At 43.5% G+C, this 16,846-nt stretch overlaps 1 protein-coding gene across 6 annotated transcripts in view; it reads right to left on the reverse strand.

Moving 5' to 3' along the window:
* ptprsa (protein tyrosine phosphatase receptor type Sa) overlaps nucleotides 1-16,846 on the reverse strand; it is a 214,807-nt gene that overhangs the window by 145,984 nt on the left and 51,977 nt on the right. For all 6 annotated transcript variants that reach the window (XM_070554206.1, XM_070554204.1, XM_070554205.1 and 3 more), the window contains exon 2: nucleotides 9,641-9,872. In XM_070554206.1, the coding sequence (XP_070410307.1) occupies nucleotides 9,641-9,737 (97 nt within the window). In that variant the 5' untranslated portion in view covers nucleotides 9,738-9,872. The remainder of the gene's footprint in view (nucleotides 1-9,640; nucleotides 9,873-16,846) is intronic.

The following is a 16,846-nucleotide window of genomic DNA, read 5'->3' on the forward strand; positions in this document are numbered from 1 at the left end:
GAAGTACTGCCGCCTACAGGTCTGGCATGTCCTTAACAAAGTATTTATCCAGGTACGTGTGGACAGAGATTCTTTTTAAAACGCGGTGGTGTGGATGCAAGTTTTTGGAGGGGCGGATATTCATTTTTAAAAAACCCCGGCTACGTGTGGACTAGGCCTCGGTCTGTTGCAGTTGTTGTGTTCTTGGTGGTTGGAGGGACTGGTGGCACAGTATCCTTGCTTCTGTTAGTGGGCTCCAGGGCAGCTGTGGCTACAATGTAGCCCATTGTTACCAGGTTTTGCATGGGTGAATGAATAGTTGTAAAGCACCTTGAGTAGTTCTGGACTCTTGAAGGTGCGATATCATAATACAGGTCATTTATATACTTTTATATAAAGGTTAGCTTGCCAGGTTACCTGTTTTGCCCTGAGCACCAAACATTCAGGGAATCCTTCTTCCTCGTGTCAAATGCTCTACAAACAGACACTTTTAAACGTGAGGTGAAAAAGCAAATAAATAAATGTGTGTTATGCTACTCAAAATGACATTTAAAGGACGTTCCTCCTGCAGTGGGGGTTTGTCCCACCGTCTCCCCCGTTCCTTAAGCTTCTTCCATCAGAAAGGTTGAGGTGTAGCAACTCCCCGATAAGCACACTGGGCTGGTCTTTATCTGGCTGGCAGGGGGACGTGGCCTCAGCTAAAATAACCCGCAATGGGAGCCCTGCTATCTTGATGCAATCCTGAGAATAGAACCCATCGACACACACGAGACTGAATAGAAGGAGGGGAGGGGAAAACGAGCGCCTCGCACTGTGCACACAGAGGCTTGTTCAGCTAATACAGCAACCACCTGCTACTGGCCACTACCTCTGCTGGACCCGATAACACAGAATACACCCGCACCTGTGATTATAAAGTGGTGCAGAGGGAGGGAGGGAGTGTGAATGGGAGACAACTCCATTTTTGGTACTTAACCATTGTTTGTTTGATTTGGGGGGGGGGGGGGGGGTACTGCCTTTATGACTAATACCATAATTGATGGAGGAAAGCTTCTCTAGTCAGAAATAGGAGCCATTATCTATTGAATTAGCAAAGTGGGAGACAAAATGATGCACACCCATCCAGTGATTTACAGAGAAAGGAAGAGGACTGGTGAAGGGCACTTGTTATCCATCTTGTTACAAATAGGTATCTCTCACAGCACATTTAGCAGCCGCATCTGGTAATATTAGAGGTGTTAACTCTTGGGCCTCCTGACATGACTGTGGTCGTCAGAGAGGAAGATGCACAGATTAAGATATAGGAGTGCAAGGATGGATTGTTTAAAATGTTTTTATTGCATTTTTCGCTATTATTGCATGTTTATATAAAACCCATTGCCACTTCTTACTAGGGCTGCTAGATTATGGCAAAAATAATAATCACGATTGAAATTGAGATCTCGATTATTTAAGATGATTTTTCAATTTATGTTGATTTTATTTGTTTTTATTCAGTCATAAAATTGCTCAGAGCACAATCAGGACAAAAATAAATAAGAAACAAGATGATCACTAAAATAACTCCTGGTTCCCAGTATAAAAACACCAATATACTTATAGCTATTGGTTTAGGACCTAAGGGCTATAGACCTTGGTTAAACTCTAAGTCTAACCAGTACAGACCCAAATACCAATATCTTGCAAATACTGACAGCAAGAATTATACAGTGGCATTCATAACAAATAAATGCAAATAAACTGATGTTCACAAAATGTTGCATAAAATTTATTTAGTCGTGTCAAGGTGCTGTAGGAGAGTGCACTAGCACCGTGTCCTCAGAGAGATTAGTTATTATTTATCAGCATGAGGAACTTATTTCTACCTTATTTATAAACTATGTATTTACAAGTCCATCCGTTAAGGTAATAATTGTCCCAACCACAGCTGCACCCCCCACCCCCCAACCCGGTCTCACAGCAATCAGGGGCAAGCTGCACGTGTGTTTAGCACGCCACACATTTAGCCGTTTGTAGGAGCTCAGGAGTCCGCAGGTGCGGTGTGTGTGTGTCACTCACTCTGGTTACTCCAACAGGGAGCCGGCTCCGAGAGCTGTTTCTTTAGCGACTGACACATCACTACACCATTCCCTTTCCTAATGTCCTAAAGAACGGTCCGGAGCGCAGGGGGAGTGTTTAGCTAACCTGCAGGAAATGTCGACGACAGTTATCTAGAAAGTAGCTAAGGGTTACCAGAGATGTTTCTGAGGTGTTTGCTAGGTATTTTTAAGATTTCAAAAGTCAAGAAGGAGGTCTGAAAAGCTGTTAGAAATAGCGTCAAAGTCCCTAAGTTGGCAGCGCAAGTGGGAGGAGCGCTTCATTTTCAACTCAGAGCAGCACAAGTGCGAGGAGCAAATAATCGGCTTGTTTTGTTTGTATAATCGTTCAAAACTCAGATCATAATTGGGATTGAAATTCGATTAATTGAGCAGCCCTACTTCTTACCAATTTTCTGCTTATTTTGGTCATTTTTCTAAAGTAGAAAATATTATGAGTTACTGTGCACTCATGAGTTGAACACATCTAAAAAGTTAAGCTAAATTTAGTTTATTTCAACAGAATTATATGCATGTGTTTACTGTCAATGGCAGCTAGGAGTGATGCACAGTAGTGTCTCAATACGGTTGGCTTCATGCTGGTAAAGGTTCTCAGTCATCCAGCTCATGGTAATCCAAAACTGGACTTCTTTAGTTTCTTCAAGACCTTTGCCTTCTCAGAAGTGAAATATCTTCAAGAAACCAAAGAAACCAAAGTTGCCTTCATTCAAACCTCTTTGTATGATTGGCTACCTTTGTGCCAGGTCCTGATTTCATTTTGCTCTTCAGACATTGGCTACCGATAAGAGATGATTGGAGCTCTATGTCGGGGAGGCTTTGCAGCATCTGAAACCTGAAGCTACCAGAGAAGACGTGCCATTGCTCCTGAAGCTGACTAAAATTTTCAACTATTACATCTTTGCATGCACACCACTGCAGGTTTATGTGTAGTAGGATGGAGAAAAAGACAGACTGACAGGAGCACAGACAGACTGTTGCAGCCAAATGTGCATTCAAGTGAATGCATGATTAGATACACACACACACACACACACACACACACACACACACACACACACACACACACACACACACACACACACACACCCTCTGGGCTCAAACAACCAAGCTCCATCAATCAGGACCAATTCTCACAGGCTGCCGACAGGCACCATCACTATGGAAACCAAGCCTCGACTATAAACCCGTCTTGCTTTGTCTTGTTTGGAGGTTTTCACGCAGAGTCACTTCCAACAAAGACCAACGGGCCGAGGCTAAAACATGAACCAAGCAGGGAAAAAGAAAGGAGGAAAGGTTTGGTCACTTTGTTGACAATTTATGAAGAGAAACTATTTTACTTTAGAAAGTTTAAAAGTAGAACTAATTATATTTTTCACTAGAATTAGATAAATAACAACTGATTCATGAGCAAAATGGACTTTAGCTTGGTTGAAAAACACTATGAACATCTCGCTTTTCTGATAAAACATAATAATCTCTAAACGCACTGATCTTGAAATAAGACTAGACGTTTCGTTGGCTAAAAAAAATGCAAATAAAATATTTTGTCTAACAATCAGCTGCGTGTTCTGTAGGGCGTGTCTGGGTCAGTTTCATCTCCTATAAACCTTACTTTCAATTTACAAGCTTAGGCTTAATGAAACTTTTTCCAATTAAAATATTAGGAAAAAAGATTCATTAGAAATTACTCTTGGGGCAGCTGGGTGTGGGTTCTGCTGCCAACATGGTGCAGCCAGTTTTCAGCCTTTAAAGTGTGTTTTTCCTTTAAAAAAGACATGTTTACATGTTGAAATGTTAATTAAATGTTTGTGTAATTTTATTTGTTTTTTTATGATCTAATTAAAATATTAACACCTTTTTAGGTTCTAAAGACAAAAAATGTTTTCTATTTAACAATATTTCGACACTTAATTAATGATTCTTTGAAAATAAGGTAAAAATATTCGACTAAATGCTATAGTTACAAATATGTTTTCATGAAAGAAAACATGAAGATTTTCCACTAAAACACTTTAACAAGTGAAAGAAAGGCCCAGACCAGCAGAAGGTGAAGAAAACGAATACAAATGAAGAACTCCAAACAAATTCAGACCTGTCTGATCATCCCACAAGAGACTTGCAGGAGAAAAAGAGAAGATACTCAGAGTTCCTAGTGGTTTGATATCCAGAGGTGAAAAGCTTAGTTCGGCCACAGTGCTGTCACAGCAACGCTGCCGTTCTATACAGAGAGGCACACTAGTACTATGCACAAATTGGTCCCACTGAAACCACCGTTCAAGGCTGAAGAAAATGCGAACAATGTTAAGTATCATTCAACCTATTGGAAATAAATAGACTCCATTCCTGCTAGAGAAGATGGAAATTAAGCTTAAGTGTGTGTATCTGATATCAATAAGGCAACAGAGCTTACAGAGAGCTGAGATGAGAACAGTTTTGTAACATTTAAAGACTCACTCAAGGCAATTGACACTTGTTGGCTCATTAAATGAAGAGGACGCCTCAAATTGCCAAAAGGTGTAACAGGTCTGATCAAAACAAATGAAGAGAGAGAAAACGGAGATTAAAAAAATTCCTCGTGTCTCCAGTGAGGACAAAAGATGCAAGACTGAAGCAAAACACATGGTGTAATTCTGATAATAAAACGATTCCTATCACAACATTGGAAAAAGTTGAAATGATTGTACTAAATGTAAACTAAAAATAAAATGGTCCAGGTTACATGGTGAAGGAGGAACCTTGACAAGTTTCAATTTCATGTTTCTCTGTCGGACTGAGTTCCTGCATCACTCAAACTGCTGGAGCATGTTCGGGAAAGGGAAAAAAAAACAAAATGATGGCAAAAAAATAAAAAAATATAGGTAGATATAGGTATCATCAGTAAGTCTGCAAGCATGGATAGGTTCCTTATATGCCCTGCTGCCCCAAACTGTCATTTTAGGACTCAATTTCAATAAAATGCAGAGTATCACTACAATGTCTTCTTTTGAGGAAGCCTGGTGGCTGACGCAGGAGTGTTAGAAAGACTCCAGCAGGAAATTACTGTTAAAGCTGCTATAGCAAATTTGGTAACAAAAATTTAAAATAATAAAGTAGTCCTCTCGCATTCGTCAAAAGTCTTCCACCAATAACACATTTTGGATCGAAAGCAACCATTGGGCCATCTGGTTGTCGGTCTCGCCGAACCTCGGCTTTTCCCTGGGTCCCCCCCCCCCAAAAAAAAAAACAACTTGTGCACTCAGGCAATGCGGGTTTCGGGTGTGTCCAGATTCAAGGGCTACGTCCTTTGAAATACCCAGCTTACCCATTAGACGAAGGCTGGCTTCGGTACCAAACACCGGGCCCTCTGTTGACGTTGAAGACCAGAAGTGAACGGCTGTTAAATTGGATGATTATATGAGGCGTGAGTCTCGTGGGTTAGGGTTAGCCATGACCATAATAAACAGAGGCTAATGGCGCCCACCGTATGAGCTACTTCTGTTCGTAGTGAGAGGATATTTTCTAGAGCCGGAGACATTGTAACCGCCAACAGATCTAACCTTTTAACAGATAATGTGGACAAATTAATGTTTCTATCAAAAACCTTTAAGGTTGAATGAACCTGAACAACACTACCAGCTGGAACATTCGGTGTTATAGCTCTTAAAGATTTCTGTTTTCTAATAGTTCAGCCTGTTCTTTCAGTTGCAGTTTAGAAAACCAATTTATTCACAATACAGTTTCCTAAAAACATGACCTCAAATGTTCTGTTTTATACTTTTTTTAATCCAATAAGAGAATTTACGTATACTTTATTACAAATACTTTAATTTTTGACTGGCCGAAAGTTGAGTCTGGAAAGCCATCATGTGTATATGTGAATATATAGTCTACCCGTGACCCATAGACAGATCAGCCACGGGGCCGAATCTATGGTTTATATCGAACTGTCTCCACATGCTGTTGGACAACAAACACCGCAACGTACTCGCCACTACGAATGTCAGTCAACGGTAGCCTAGTGAACTAGACCAAATTCTTGCTTTGCAAAGAATAAATACTACATTTATTTAGTCTGGCTTGCCAGGCTAAGTCAACGGGGCAGTCCTCCATACACTGTTGAAGAAAATGCATTATTTTTATAAATAAAGGACATAAGTAAATGATAATGATAAATGACCCACACTTGTATAGCACCTCTCAGAGTAAAGACTCCAAAGTGCTTTACACTACAGTGCATCATTCATCCATTCACACACACACATTCACACGCTGGTGGTAATGAGCTACGATGTAGCCACAGCTGCCCTGGGGCACACTGACAGAGACGAGGCTGCCGAGCACAGACGCCACCGGTCCATCCGACCACCACCAGCAGGCAAGGTGGGTTAAGTGTCTTGCCCAAGGACACAACAGCAGAATTCTCTGTCCGGAGCCAGGATCGAACCTGCAACCTTCCCATTACTGGACAACCCACTCAGCCTGTTGAGCTGCTGCTGCCCCAAGTACCTCTATCTGCTCTTGACTCAAAGAAAAGCCAAAGTCTAAATAGGTAAAAGTTGATTCCAAAGCGGTTTCAAAGGAGCCATGGCCATCTTTGTTCGTTTCTCTCAGTTGCATTAGCATCCCGCCCACCAAACCAATAGAGCGTTGTGACTGGCTAGGCACAAGACTCTTCGAGTCTGCTGAGACTCAAATGGAGCGTGCTAGACCGACCTGCAGAGCAAAATCCTTTTGCTTCTGCTACGGTCCATCTAGATTTCAGGGTTACTTAAAAGTTTACCAATTTACACAAAAGGAAAACCTTTTGTTGTCCACGTTGTTCCCTCACTGTATCAAAAATGAACCAAAACCATGACATCAGAACCAGGACTGTTGGTGTACGGTTACACCCCTAGTGTACTGTAGGGAACAAACAAGATGCTTACAGCAAGTGCGAGTCAAAAGCTTACTGTATTTAGCTAAATGATTCTTCTGACTTCAAGGTCTGGAAACTAAAGCTCTTTCAAATACTGTTTCTAGCTTAATTAAAGATCAACGGACAATCCTCCACAATTTCAAAACTCTATTTCTAATCATTTCACCAAATACAGCCTTTTGATTCAGAGACACACACCTCTAACTTAATCAAAAATTTACCTGTTTTCCTCAAGACAAGAAAAGAGAAACTGAGTAAAACCTGGGGCCCAGGGCGAATCTGCAGGGTGCTTATGAAACTGAATCTGACAGAATTTACTTGACAGTGTTGGTTGAAATATAATTTGACTGCAAAAGACAAGCAGTGAGAGAAGCCCAGGAAAACACAAGGAGAAGCTCGGGGCCGAGATAAGAAACAACTTAGCTGCAGAGTTTCTTTTATATTCCAATTGGCAGATTCAAGGGAATATAAATTTAAATAATAGAACACCTTCACCACATCACTGCGAGTTTTGGGGGCGATTATTGCTCCGAGTTCCTCGCCACAAATACTATTGTAGGAAATTCAAAGACTGAAAGAAGATGTAGAAAAAAAAGGGCAAGAGATGGTGAAACGAGGAAGGTCAGAAGGTTAGAAATAAGGCTAAATAAGTCTTTCGAGTGGTGCAAAACTTTCTTCTGGTGCTTATTCTTGCAACTTTAAGGTCTTCTGTTTGATTTTTACACTAAAATCCTATTATTTTTTAAATAAGCATTGGAGTAAAGGTCGTAAAAAAGCTATGCTTATTGCAAGTAAACAATTCAACTATTGGCTTAACTCATAAATTGAATGCAAGATACTATCATCTAGTTTTATAGCTGCGCCTCGACAAATATTATAGGCCTGTAACTCGATCAATATGCCACTGCAAACCCTTGACAAAGCTGAGGTGACAGTCCACATAAGCATCTTTCAGCATCAGCACACACACACACACACACACACACACACACACACACACACACACACATGGTTGGATCTGAATACAAATGTATGCAAACATGTAGACAAATATAGACTTGAACACAAGCCAGGCATTAATATAGTCAGGGAGGTAGGATTTATTGAGCCATATTCCTTTCTCTTTTGATTAAAAAATGTCTTCTTCTCACAGTGATTTATGAGTGTAAATATAAAAGCAAGAAAGAGCAGTGAGAGCAAGAGGGAGGGAAGTGTGAGGAAAGGATGACATCATGCTTTCAGATGGGCTTTTCTGCAAAACGGTGGCATCCTTTCAGTCCAGAGAGTGGGAGTGAACGCAATCGGACAAGCGCCCTACTGTGTGTGGCTGTGTGGGGGTTGTGTGTGTGTGTGTGTGTGTGTGTGTGTGTGTGTGTGTGTGTGTGTGTGTGTGTGTGTGTGTGTGTGTGTGTGTGTGTGTGTGTGTGAATCAGAGCGACTAGAGGAAGGTAGTCTTTGCGTGTGTGCATATATTTCCAAACATAACAGCGTGGCAAGAATGAGTTGCCCCGAAAGGAGGAGAGAGAAGAGAGGAACAATGCGAGTGTGTGTTTGTGCATGCATGTGTGTGCACACTGCCTGAAGAAAGACACGGTAAGACAGGGAGCAGCTTAAAGTCTACAGGTGGGTTAAACAAATATTGGCAAAAATTGTGCACTAACAAAAACTAGCAAAAGGAGAAACCGAGATAGGAATATGAAATGCAACAAGTCAAAAGAAGAATATTTACTTTGGTTTGTGCACATTTCAGCCCTTAGTGTCAGTAAGGAAGAAAAGAATCAGAGATTTTTCCTCATCAGGTATTAGAATTGCAATGAAAATATGTCTAGCAGCTCCTCTGTACATCCCAGACATCTGTGTGACATCTGCCTGTGGGTAATTTCAGATTTTCTTTTTTAACCATATGGGCAGAAAAACCCTCCAGTTATGCAACCAGACACTCAAACCACCAGGCAATCACAGCCAGACATCTCTGTCGCAACATGGGAAAAATCAAGTGGTCTTCACGTTATCGCGAACCCCCGAGAAAAGAAGAAAAAACAAATGTCAAAACTCAGATGAGGAATACGACAAATGGAGTGCAGAAGGTTAAAAATGCTATTTATCTTGCAAATTACCTTTGGAGACGCACACTCAAAAATGTGCATCCATTTAATGCTGATTTCTGTAGCTCGACATCACACTCATATGGGATTCACAAACAGTGAAACACAAGGGAGAGCCTCCCCACCTCGCCATCACTATAGTTGTATTTTTCCACGGAGAATCCTCTTTGTTTTGTCTCTTTAAAGCTGCTCTAAGCCCATCGTAAAGGGGAAACGGTGCAGAACAAATCCTAAGCAGGAGTTGACAGGGCGGTAGTAGTGACACTCCTCCACCACTAACACGTGGAGTTGGAGATGGAAGGTAAAAGATCGACATGTGGTGAGCAACATCGTTTAGGAACTGAGAAAACCAGATGACATGGAATTTATTTAAAACCATCGTTGAGCTTCTTTTTATTCTCATTTGTGGAATGAAAACTCTTTTTTATTATGTAAAAAACATCATAACCCCTGGTGGCTAAAATAGGAGTAAAAAAGCAGACAAATGTCCAACATTTCACTATAATGACTTTGAAATGCAGAAATCTGTGTTTGTGCAGAAGCTGTTAGTTTGTCTTGACACTTACATAAGGCTTGGGAGCAGGTGAGCAGCAGCGATAGCAGCAGAGTGGTCACATGCAGCAGGACTGGCAAGGAGAGGCGGTGGGCATCACTGGTGGCCATTTTGGCTGCAGCAGGGAAGAAGGGGAGGGGGGGCCAGGGGAAGGCAGAGTGGGGCCGATCGATGACCTGGCTGGGGCGCCGAGGCCCCGGCTGCGAAGGGAAGCTTGGGTTTGTCACTCAGATCGCCTTGGCATACTGGAAAGAAACACAGAAGAATGCACATTAGATGTCTTCAAAGACAAACAGAGTCGTTAGTGAACAAAAACATTACACTCCTCAAAGGTTTGCTGAATTTTTGACTTCCTAACCTAAAATCTTTGCATTTTGCATCCTCTCGCATCCTTTAACTAGCTAGGTAATCTCTGCCCCCTTCCCCTAAAATCACTTTTCTTATTTGCTCATCCCATTAGCTTTACAATTACACGAGAATCTGATGATATTCCAGGCATGGTTTATTTACTTAAGTCAAATTGCCGTTAATCCCCTCAGTACAAACGGAAACCAGGGTCGGCGCTCCCCACTCTCCAGCACACTCATGCGCTCTCATTGATATTTCTGATGCAGCACAGAACCACAAAGTGGTTTTACATCCCCTTTAATAAAAAATAAATGTGCAAATAGAGAGAGATCCATAATATATATTAATATTGCTTCATAACACTTTCACAAGCATTGCTTTAAAGAATCAGAGCAGGTGAGCATGAAGAGAAAAAAGTCGCACAGAGCAACATGTAGCAAAGTCTGCCTCAGCAATCAAGCTGCAAACATAAAAACACGAGACCGTCCAATCACAGAGGACCAGAGTCACACGACGGGGGGTCGAGCGCCTGTGTCAGCCTGGATGTGTCCTGCTTTATCGTCCTTCTGAAAGACAATGACCTCCTCTGAGATCCTGGGAAGCTACTCAACTGAGACTACATGAGAGGTGAGGGCGATTTTCTGGAAGGATGATTAATTACCTGCACACTAGGTGGTCAACAGGATACAGCGGTGCAAACTCTGCAGACGTGGTACGTTTAATCATTTTTTTCCTCTGCACGGAGAGGTTAAAGTCACTGTTTTGTCATTTTTACAGCTTCAAAATGTTTTTGATTAGATTGTAAAATCTAAACTTGGCTACATGCTGCGACAAGAGTCAACGAAACTAACTGCATAGCCCACAGATCAACAATGTGTCACTGAACTTATACATTTATTCCTCCAAGGCCCTTCGCATTCATCCTTACCTCCTTCCACTTAAAAACAAAGTGCTCCTAACTTCTCTATTAAAGACGTCAAGCTGAAAAATTGACAGACGAGATTGAAAGGTTAACGTCGTAGTTTTTTTTTACAGAGCTTTGTTTCTTGATTGCGCCCTCATGAGAGACAGAAAACCACAGTTAACTGCAGCTGTAACCAAGCACCTGAGATAGCTGGCGTACTAAAAGTGTCCCGCCCTCCCTCCGAACGCCAGGATGAGGCTCTTCATCTAACGCACAAAACCCAGCCGACACACGCAGCTGCAGGCGAAACAAAAATAAGAAACCCTCAAAGATTTACGGCAAAACCGAGCCGAAACTCCAGAACACGTGACCCAGGCGCACGTACGAAACCGCAGAGGGGAGAAACCAACAATAGATCCTTTGAGACAACGCCATGCCAAGACGGGGGGATGTTCTTCAGAAGCTCTGCTCGTGTTTCAAACGCACACGACCAACATGTGTGGGCCTCTTCTGTTTGGTGTTCTTTTTTTTTTCCTTTTCTTGGCCTGGAAAGCAGGTGATGTCACCCACTGGGGGAATCTGAAACATTTAGAAAGAGAATAGAAGAGTATCAAATCATCTAAGGGACTTGTGAACGATGCCCGTGCTGTTCTGGTGGTAAATGTTGCTGTAGGTAGAGGGAATCGTGCATGCCTGCAGGGAATTATATCTTTGCTCACAGGATGCCAAGGTTATGATTTATGGCTTTCCCCTCAGGGCATGGCTATCCTCACCTCTGGTTGCTATATAAACTGCACAACACAATTACAACAGCTATTGTTGTCGAACAGCCTCACCGTACATAACCTAAGGCCATGTGTGGGCTGAGGTTTAACCCTACACTGTGTCTACAAGGCTTCACAATGCCTTCTTTTCAAAACTCCACACAGAAGAAAGAGGACAGACAGACACTCAAGATGAAAGACAGACGTTTACACACAGTATTTAAAGATTTATCAGGATCAAACTTGTCAAAGGCTAAATGAAAGATTTAATAAATTAATACTAGCTGTGCAGTTTTCTGGTTTATCAGTGGTGAGCAGTATAACACTTGGTGAAGACCTGAATTGTAGAGTGATCTTATAGACCCATGTCACACTTCTTGTTTAGGAGTTGCATTTAAAGCAGGACTTTGTTCAAAAGAAAGGCATGACATTGAAAACACAGCATGCTTCCTCAGCTGAGGGCACCTTTGTGCAAATACCTGCTAAGTCCCGCTAAAAGCATTAATTACTTAACCTTTGGAAATGGGCAGAGTGAGCTCTAAATGCTAAACAAGTGATTAGCATTCTGGCGATGCTAGCTAAGAGGCCAGTCAAAAGCCTCCGTTCCTTCCACATTTAAGGTTGAAAGTGTTAATGATCCAATTTTAGAGATTTCAACTCAACTACGACTCCAACTGCTTACTTACTCGTGCCAGTGTGATAGCTAACCGGCTCCTACAGTGGATGATGTCTGATAATCACTACGACTCTAGTCCGAAGCCGTACACCGACCAAATCTGCTCGTTAAACTCCAGGTTATTCCCCTTGATGGGGAATGAATATATTTTTCATCTAAAACTTTTATCATCTGTGAAAAATACCCATCACTTCAGATATTAACCCAATGTCAGGCTTCAGTAATTACAGCCAAAACGGTAGCACAATTTCCACTGAGTGGTGGCAGTCACTGGCTATCAGCAACTCTCACTTTGACATGGTCAAGCTTTAAATTCAGCTCGTTTCCTCATGAAATATTGACACTAATGCATTTGATTACTGAGATTGAGAAAGGCACAAGAGGAAAAAGGAGATGGGAATTTGCTCTATAAGCATGAAATGAGCAGAAGCAGTAGATATGAAACTTTGACCGCTATGAGTCATGTACATTTACTGACGGGGAATACTGTAGTTACCATAAAAAACAAATTACTGATCAAGAGTCAGATGTGTCATGCAAAGCATCCAGTTATTTCTATTCTCTGCTGCAACAACACACAGGCACAGGTAAAAAAAAAGGTGCAGCCTGAATCACTGAACAGTGTTAAAAATCCTTTCAACTGTATAGGAAGTGAGCTCATCTCACATAAGTGATTAAAAATACCAACAAATGATTGTTGAGGCAGCTTTTGATGGCTGTTGAGGCGACTGTTGCTAGCTGTGGTCGCAAGGTGGCCGGTGCCAGTCGTGGTGGCAACCCCAGTACCTGCTGGTGGACACCAGAGGTTCAGGGAGCCGTCAGGTTGAAGAAGGAGGCCTACAGGGCGTGGCTGGTCTGTGGGTCTCCGGAGGCAGCAGACAGGTACCGGATAGCCAAGCGGGGTGCAGCAGTGGCAGTTGCCAAGGCAAAATCTCGGGCTTGGGAGGAGTTTGGTGAGGCCATGGAGAAAGACTATCGATCGGCTCCAAAGAGGTTCTGGCAAACTGTCCGGCGCCTCAGGAGAGGAAGGCAGCAACTCGCTCACACTGTTTACAGTAGGGATGGGGAGCTGGTGACATCAACTGGGGCTATAGTCGGACGGTGGAAGGAATACTTTGAGGAGCACTTCAATCCCACCTAGGCGCATTCCGAGGAGGAACCAGAGCCGGGAGACCTGGGGATGGACTGTCCAATCTCTGGGGCAGTAGTCAAACAACTACACAGCGGCGGAACCCCGGGGGCGGATGAGGTTCGTCCTGGGTATCTCAAGGCTATGGATGTTGAAGGGCTGTCATGGTTGACACGTCTCTGCAACATTGCGTGGTCATCGGGGGCAGTTCCTGTGGAGTGGCAGACTGGGGTGGTGGTCCCCATCTTTAAGAAGGGTGACCTGAGGGTGTGTTCCAACTATAGGGGGATTACACTCCTCAGCCTCCCTGGAAAGGTCTACTCCAAGGTACTGGAGAGGAGGGTCCGATCGATAGTTGAATCTCAGATTGAGGAGGAGCAATGTGGTTTTCGTCCTGGCCGTGGAACTGTGGACCAGCTCTATACCCTTGCAAGGGTGATGGAGGGGGCATGGGAGTTTGCCCAACCAATCCACATGTGTTTTGTGGATTTGGAGAAGGCTTATGACCGTGTCCCCAGGGGCACCCTGTGGGGGACGCTCCAGGAGTATGGGGTGGGTGGCTTTCTGTTAAGGACCATTCAGTCCCTTTACCAGAGAAGCACTTGGTCCGCATAGCCGGTAGTAAGTCGGACCTGTTCCCGGTGAGGGTTGGCCTCCGCCAGGGCTGCCCTTTGTCACCGGTTCTGTTCATTACCTTTATGGACAGAATTTCTAGGTGCAGCTGTGGTGTGGAGTGTGTCGAGTTTGGTGGCAGGAGAATCTCGTCTCTGCTTTTTGCGGATGAAGTGGTCCTCCTAGCTTCATCCAGCTCTGACCTTCAGCTCTTGCTGGGTAGGTTTGCGGCTGAGTGTGAAGCGGCTGGGATGAGGATCAGCACCTCCAAATCTGAGACCATGGTTCTCGACCAGAAAAGGGTGGCTTGCCAACTCCGGGTCGGGGAAGAGGTCCTATCTCAAGTGGAGGAGTTTTACTATCTCAGGGTCTGGTTCACGAGTGAGGGTAGGAGGGATCGGGAGATCGACAGGCGGATTGGTTCGGCGTCTGCAGTGATGCAGACGCTGAGCCGATCTGTCGTGGTGAAGAGGGAGCTGAGCCAGAAAGCCAGGCTCTCGATTTACCGGTCGATCTACGTCCCAATCCTCACCTATGGTCATGAGCTTTGGGTAATGACCGAAAGAATGAGATCGTGGATACAAGCGGCCAAAATGAGTTTCCTCCGTAGGGTGGCCAAGCTCAGCCTTAGAGATAGGGTGAGGAGCTCGGACATTCGGGAGGGACTCGGAGTAGAACCGCTGCTCCTCCGGATCGAAAGGATCCAGTTGAGGTGGTTTGGGCATCTGGTCAGGATGCCTCCTGGACGCCTCCCCGGGGAGGTGTTTCGGGCATGTCCTGCCGGCAGGAGGCCCCCGGGTCGACACAGGACACGTTGGAGAGGTTACATCTCCAAAATGGTCTGGGAATGCCTTGGGATCCTGCCGGAGGAGCTGGTGGACAAGGCCGGGGAGAGGACGGTTTGGAGCTCTCTAGTTGGGATGCTGCCCCCGCGACCCGGACCCGGATAAGCGGAGGAAGACAACGACGACGATGAATGATTGGGTGTGATGAAGAAATCTAAATGTTTCATGTCTTGAATTTGAAAAAAATAAAAATAAATAAATTTTGGCTTAGGATTAAATTAAACCGTTTTTTTTTATCAGAAATGAGAGTTTGTGTACCGACAGACTCCAGGGTGCTCAATCTAACTCAATCTGGTCTCTGGGGAGCTTTTCTCAATGGAGAGGCATAAATTCCTCAATTTCAAGAACTCTGGAGAAATTTTGATATACTCCTGAAAATGTTTGCTCGAGACACACATCAATGGCGTGGTGCACTCCTGCTTCTTCCATCTTCGCCGCCTAGCAAGGATCAAGCCACTAGTGTTGCAAGCTTTTGTTACTTCTCGGTTAGACTACTGTAGCTCCCTCTGCTTCGGAGTTAGCAAGGCTGCTCTGGCTTGGCTCCAGGTTGTACAAAATGCTTCTGCCAGATTCCTGACTGGCACACGAAAGCATGAACATATCACGCCAATTCTGACCTGCACTGGCTTCCAGTGTCTTTCCGTGTGAGTTTTAAGATACTTGTCTTTGTTTTGAAATCTCTGCAGGGTTGCGCCCCGGCCTATCTCTCTGATCTACTTGTCTGTTATACTCCACCACGAGCAGCAAGACCTGCTAGTCGTCCCACGTGTGAGATGCTCTACTGGAGGAAGTAGAGCATTTTCTGTTGTGGCCCCTAAGTTGTGGAAGGACCTTCCACTCACGGTCAGAAAATCACGTTCACTGTCGTTTTCAAGAGCCAGTTGAAGACTCACTTTTATACAGTGGCGTTCCCACAGCATGTGAGTTAGTTTTAGCTTTTTGATGTTTCAAATTAATTTCATAAATGATTATCCGGTTATATTTTTACTTTATTATCTGGTTTTATCAACATCCTTGATTGTATCTCTCGTTTTATTTATGGCTATGTATGTTTTTATGGCTGGTCATTCCTTGGGTCTGTACCGTTTTAATGTCTGTTTATGTGTACAGCACTTTGTGTTCACCTGCGGCAGAAGGAAAGTGCTTTATAAATAAAGGCTGATGATGATGTTGATGATAGTAGCTATATCCAACTGCATTGAAATGTCTTATAGGTCAGCATAGGGCAGGGAATATACTTACTTTTTAACCTCACGTTGGCGCAGGCTGCATCTTTGTTCACATACGTGCTGTAGCACGGCACTGCACTGCGTGTAGTACTGCAGGATTTCAACAGGGGGCACAGTTTTGTTAATTTTGGGTGGGGGAGCGACTGTTGATGTTCAGATTTTATAAAGTAGGAATTTTATACATAGCCAAAAAAAGTATTTTCTCAGACTATGTTTTGCAGCTACTCGAGTCGTTTTCTGCCGAGAAACACACATTTTGAAGCAAACAGTATTGTTTTTATGTCCTCCCCTAAATTCTGCTCTGTGTTCAGCCTTTAACTGCTCTCCCACCCTCCCCCGTCCCTCCAGCCTTTCACATTAGATGAAGTTTTTATGTATCGGCCCCGAGTCATCCTGCTCTTACCTCAGCTACTTTTACTACCTTCCATCACAGATGTAAGATGCGGGACCGTTCTTGTTGCTGGTGTGCCAAAAGCCACAGTGTTTCAACATAATCACAAGGAATTATGCTATAATTTATATATTTGCGTATGCACCAACATAAACAACATTTTTCATCATGTTATTTTTTCATTTCCATCCATTCTAACCAAATGGGTGCGCTTTGCTCTGCTAGCTAGCTGTGTGAGAACAAGAGGAACACCACAAACACAAGTACACACACAGCAATAAAACATGTCCATGACAACTAGTCAATTTTTTTCCAATGCTA

The sequence above is a fragment of the Nothobranchius furzeri genome, chromosome 8 (assembly GCF_043380555.1).
Source record: "Nothobranchius furzeri strain GRZ-AD chromosome 8, NfurGRZ-RIMD1, whole genome shotgun sequence".
In the NCBI taxonomy this organism is placed as follows: domain Eukaryota; kingdom Metazoa; phylum Chordata; class Actinopteri; order Cyprinodontiformes; family Nothobranchiidae; genus Nothobranchius; species Nothobranchius furzeri.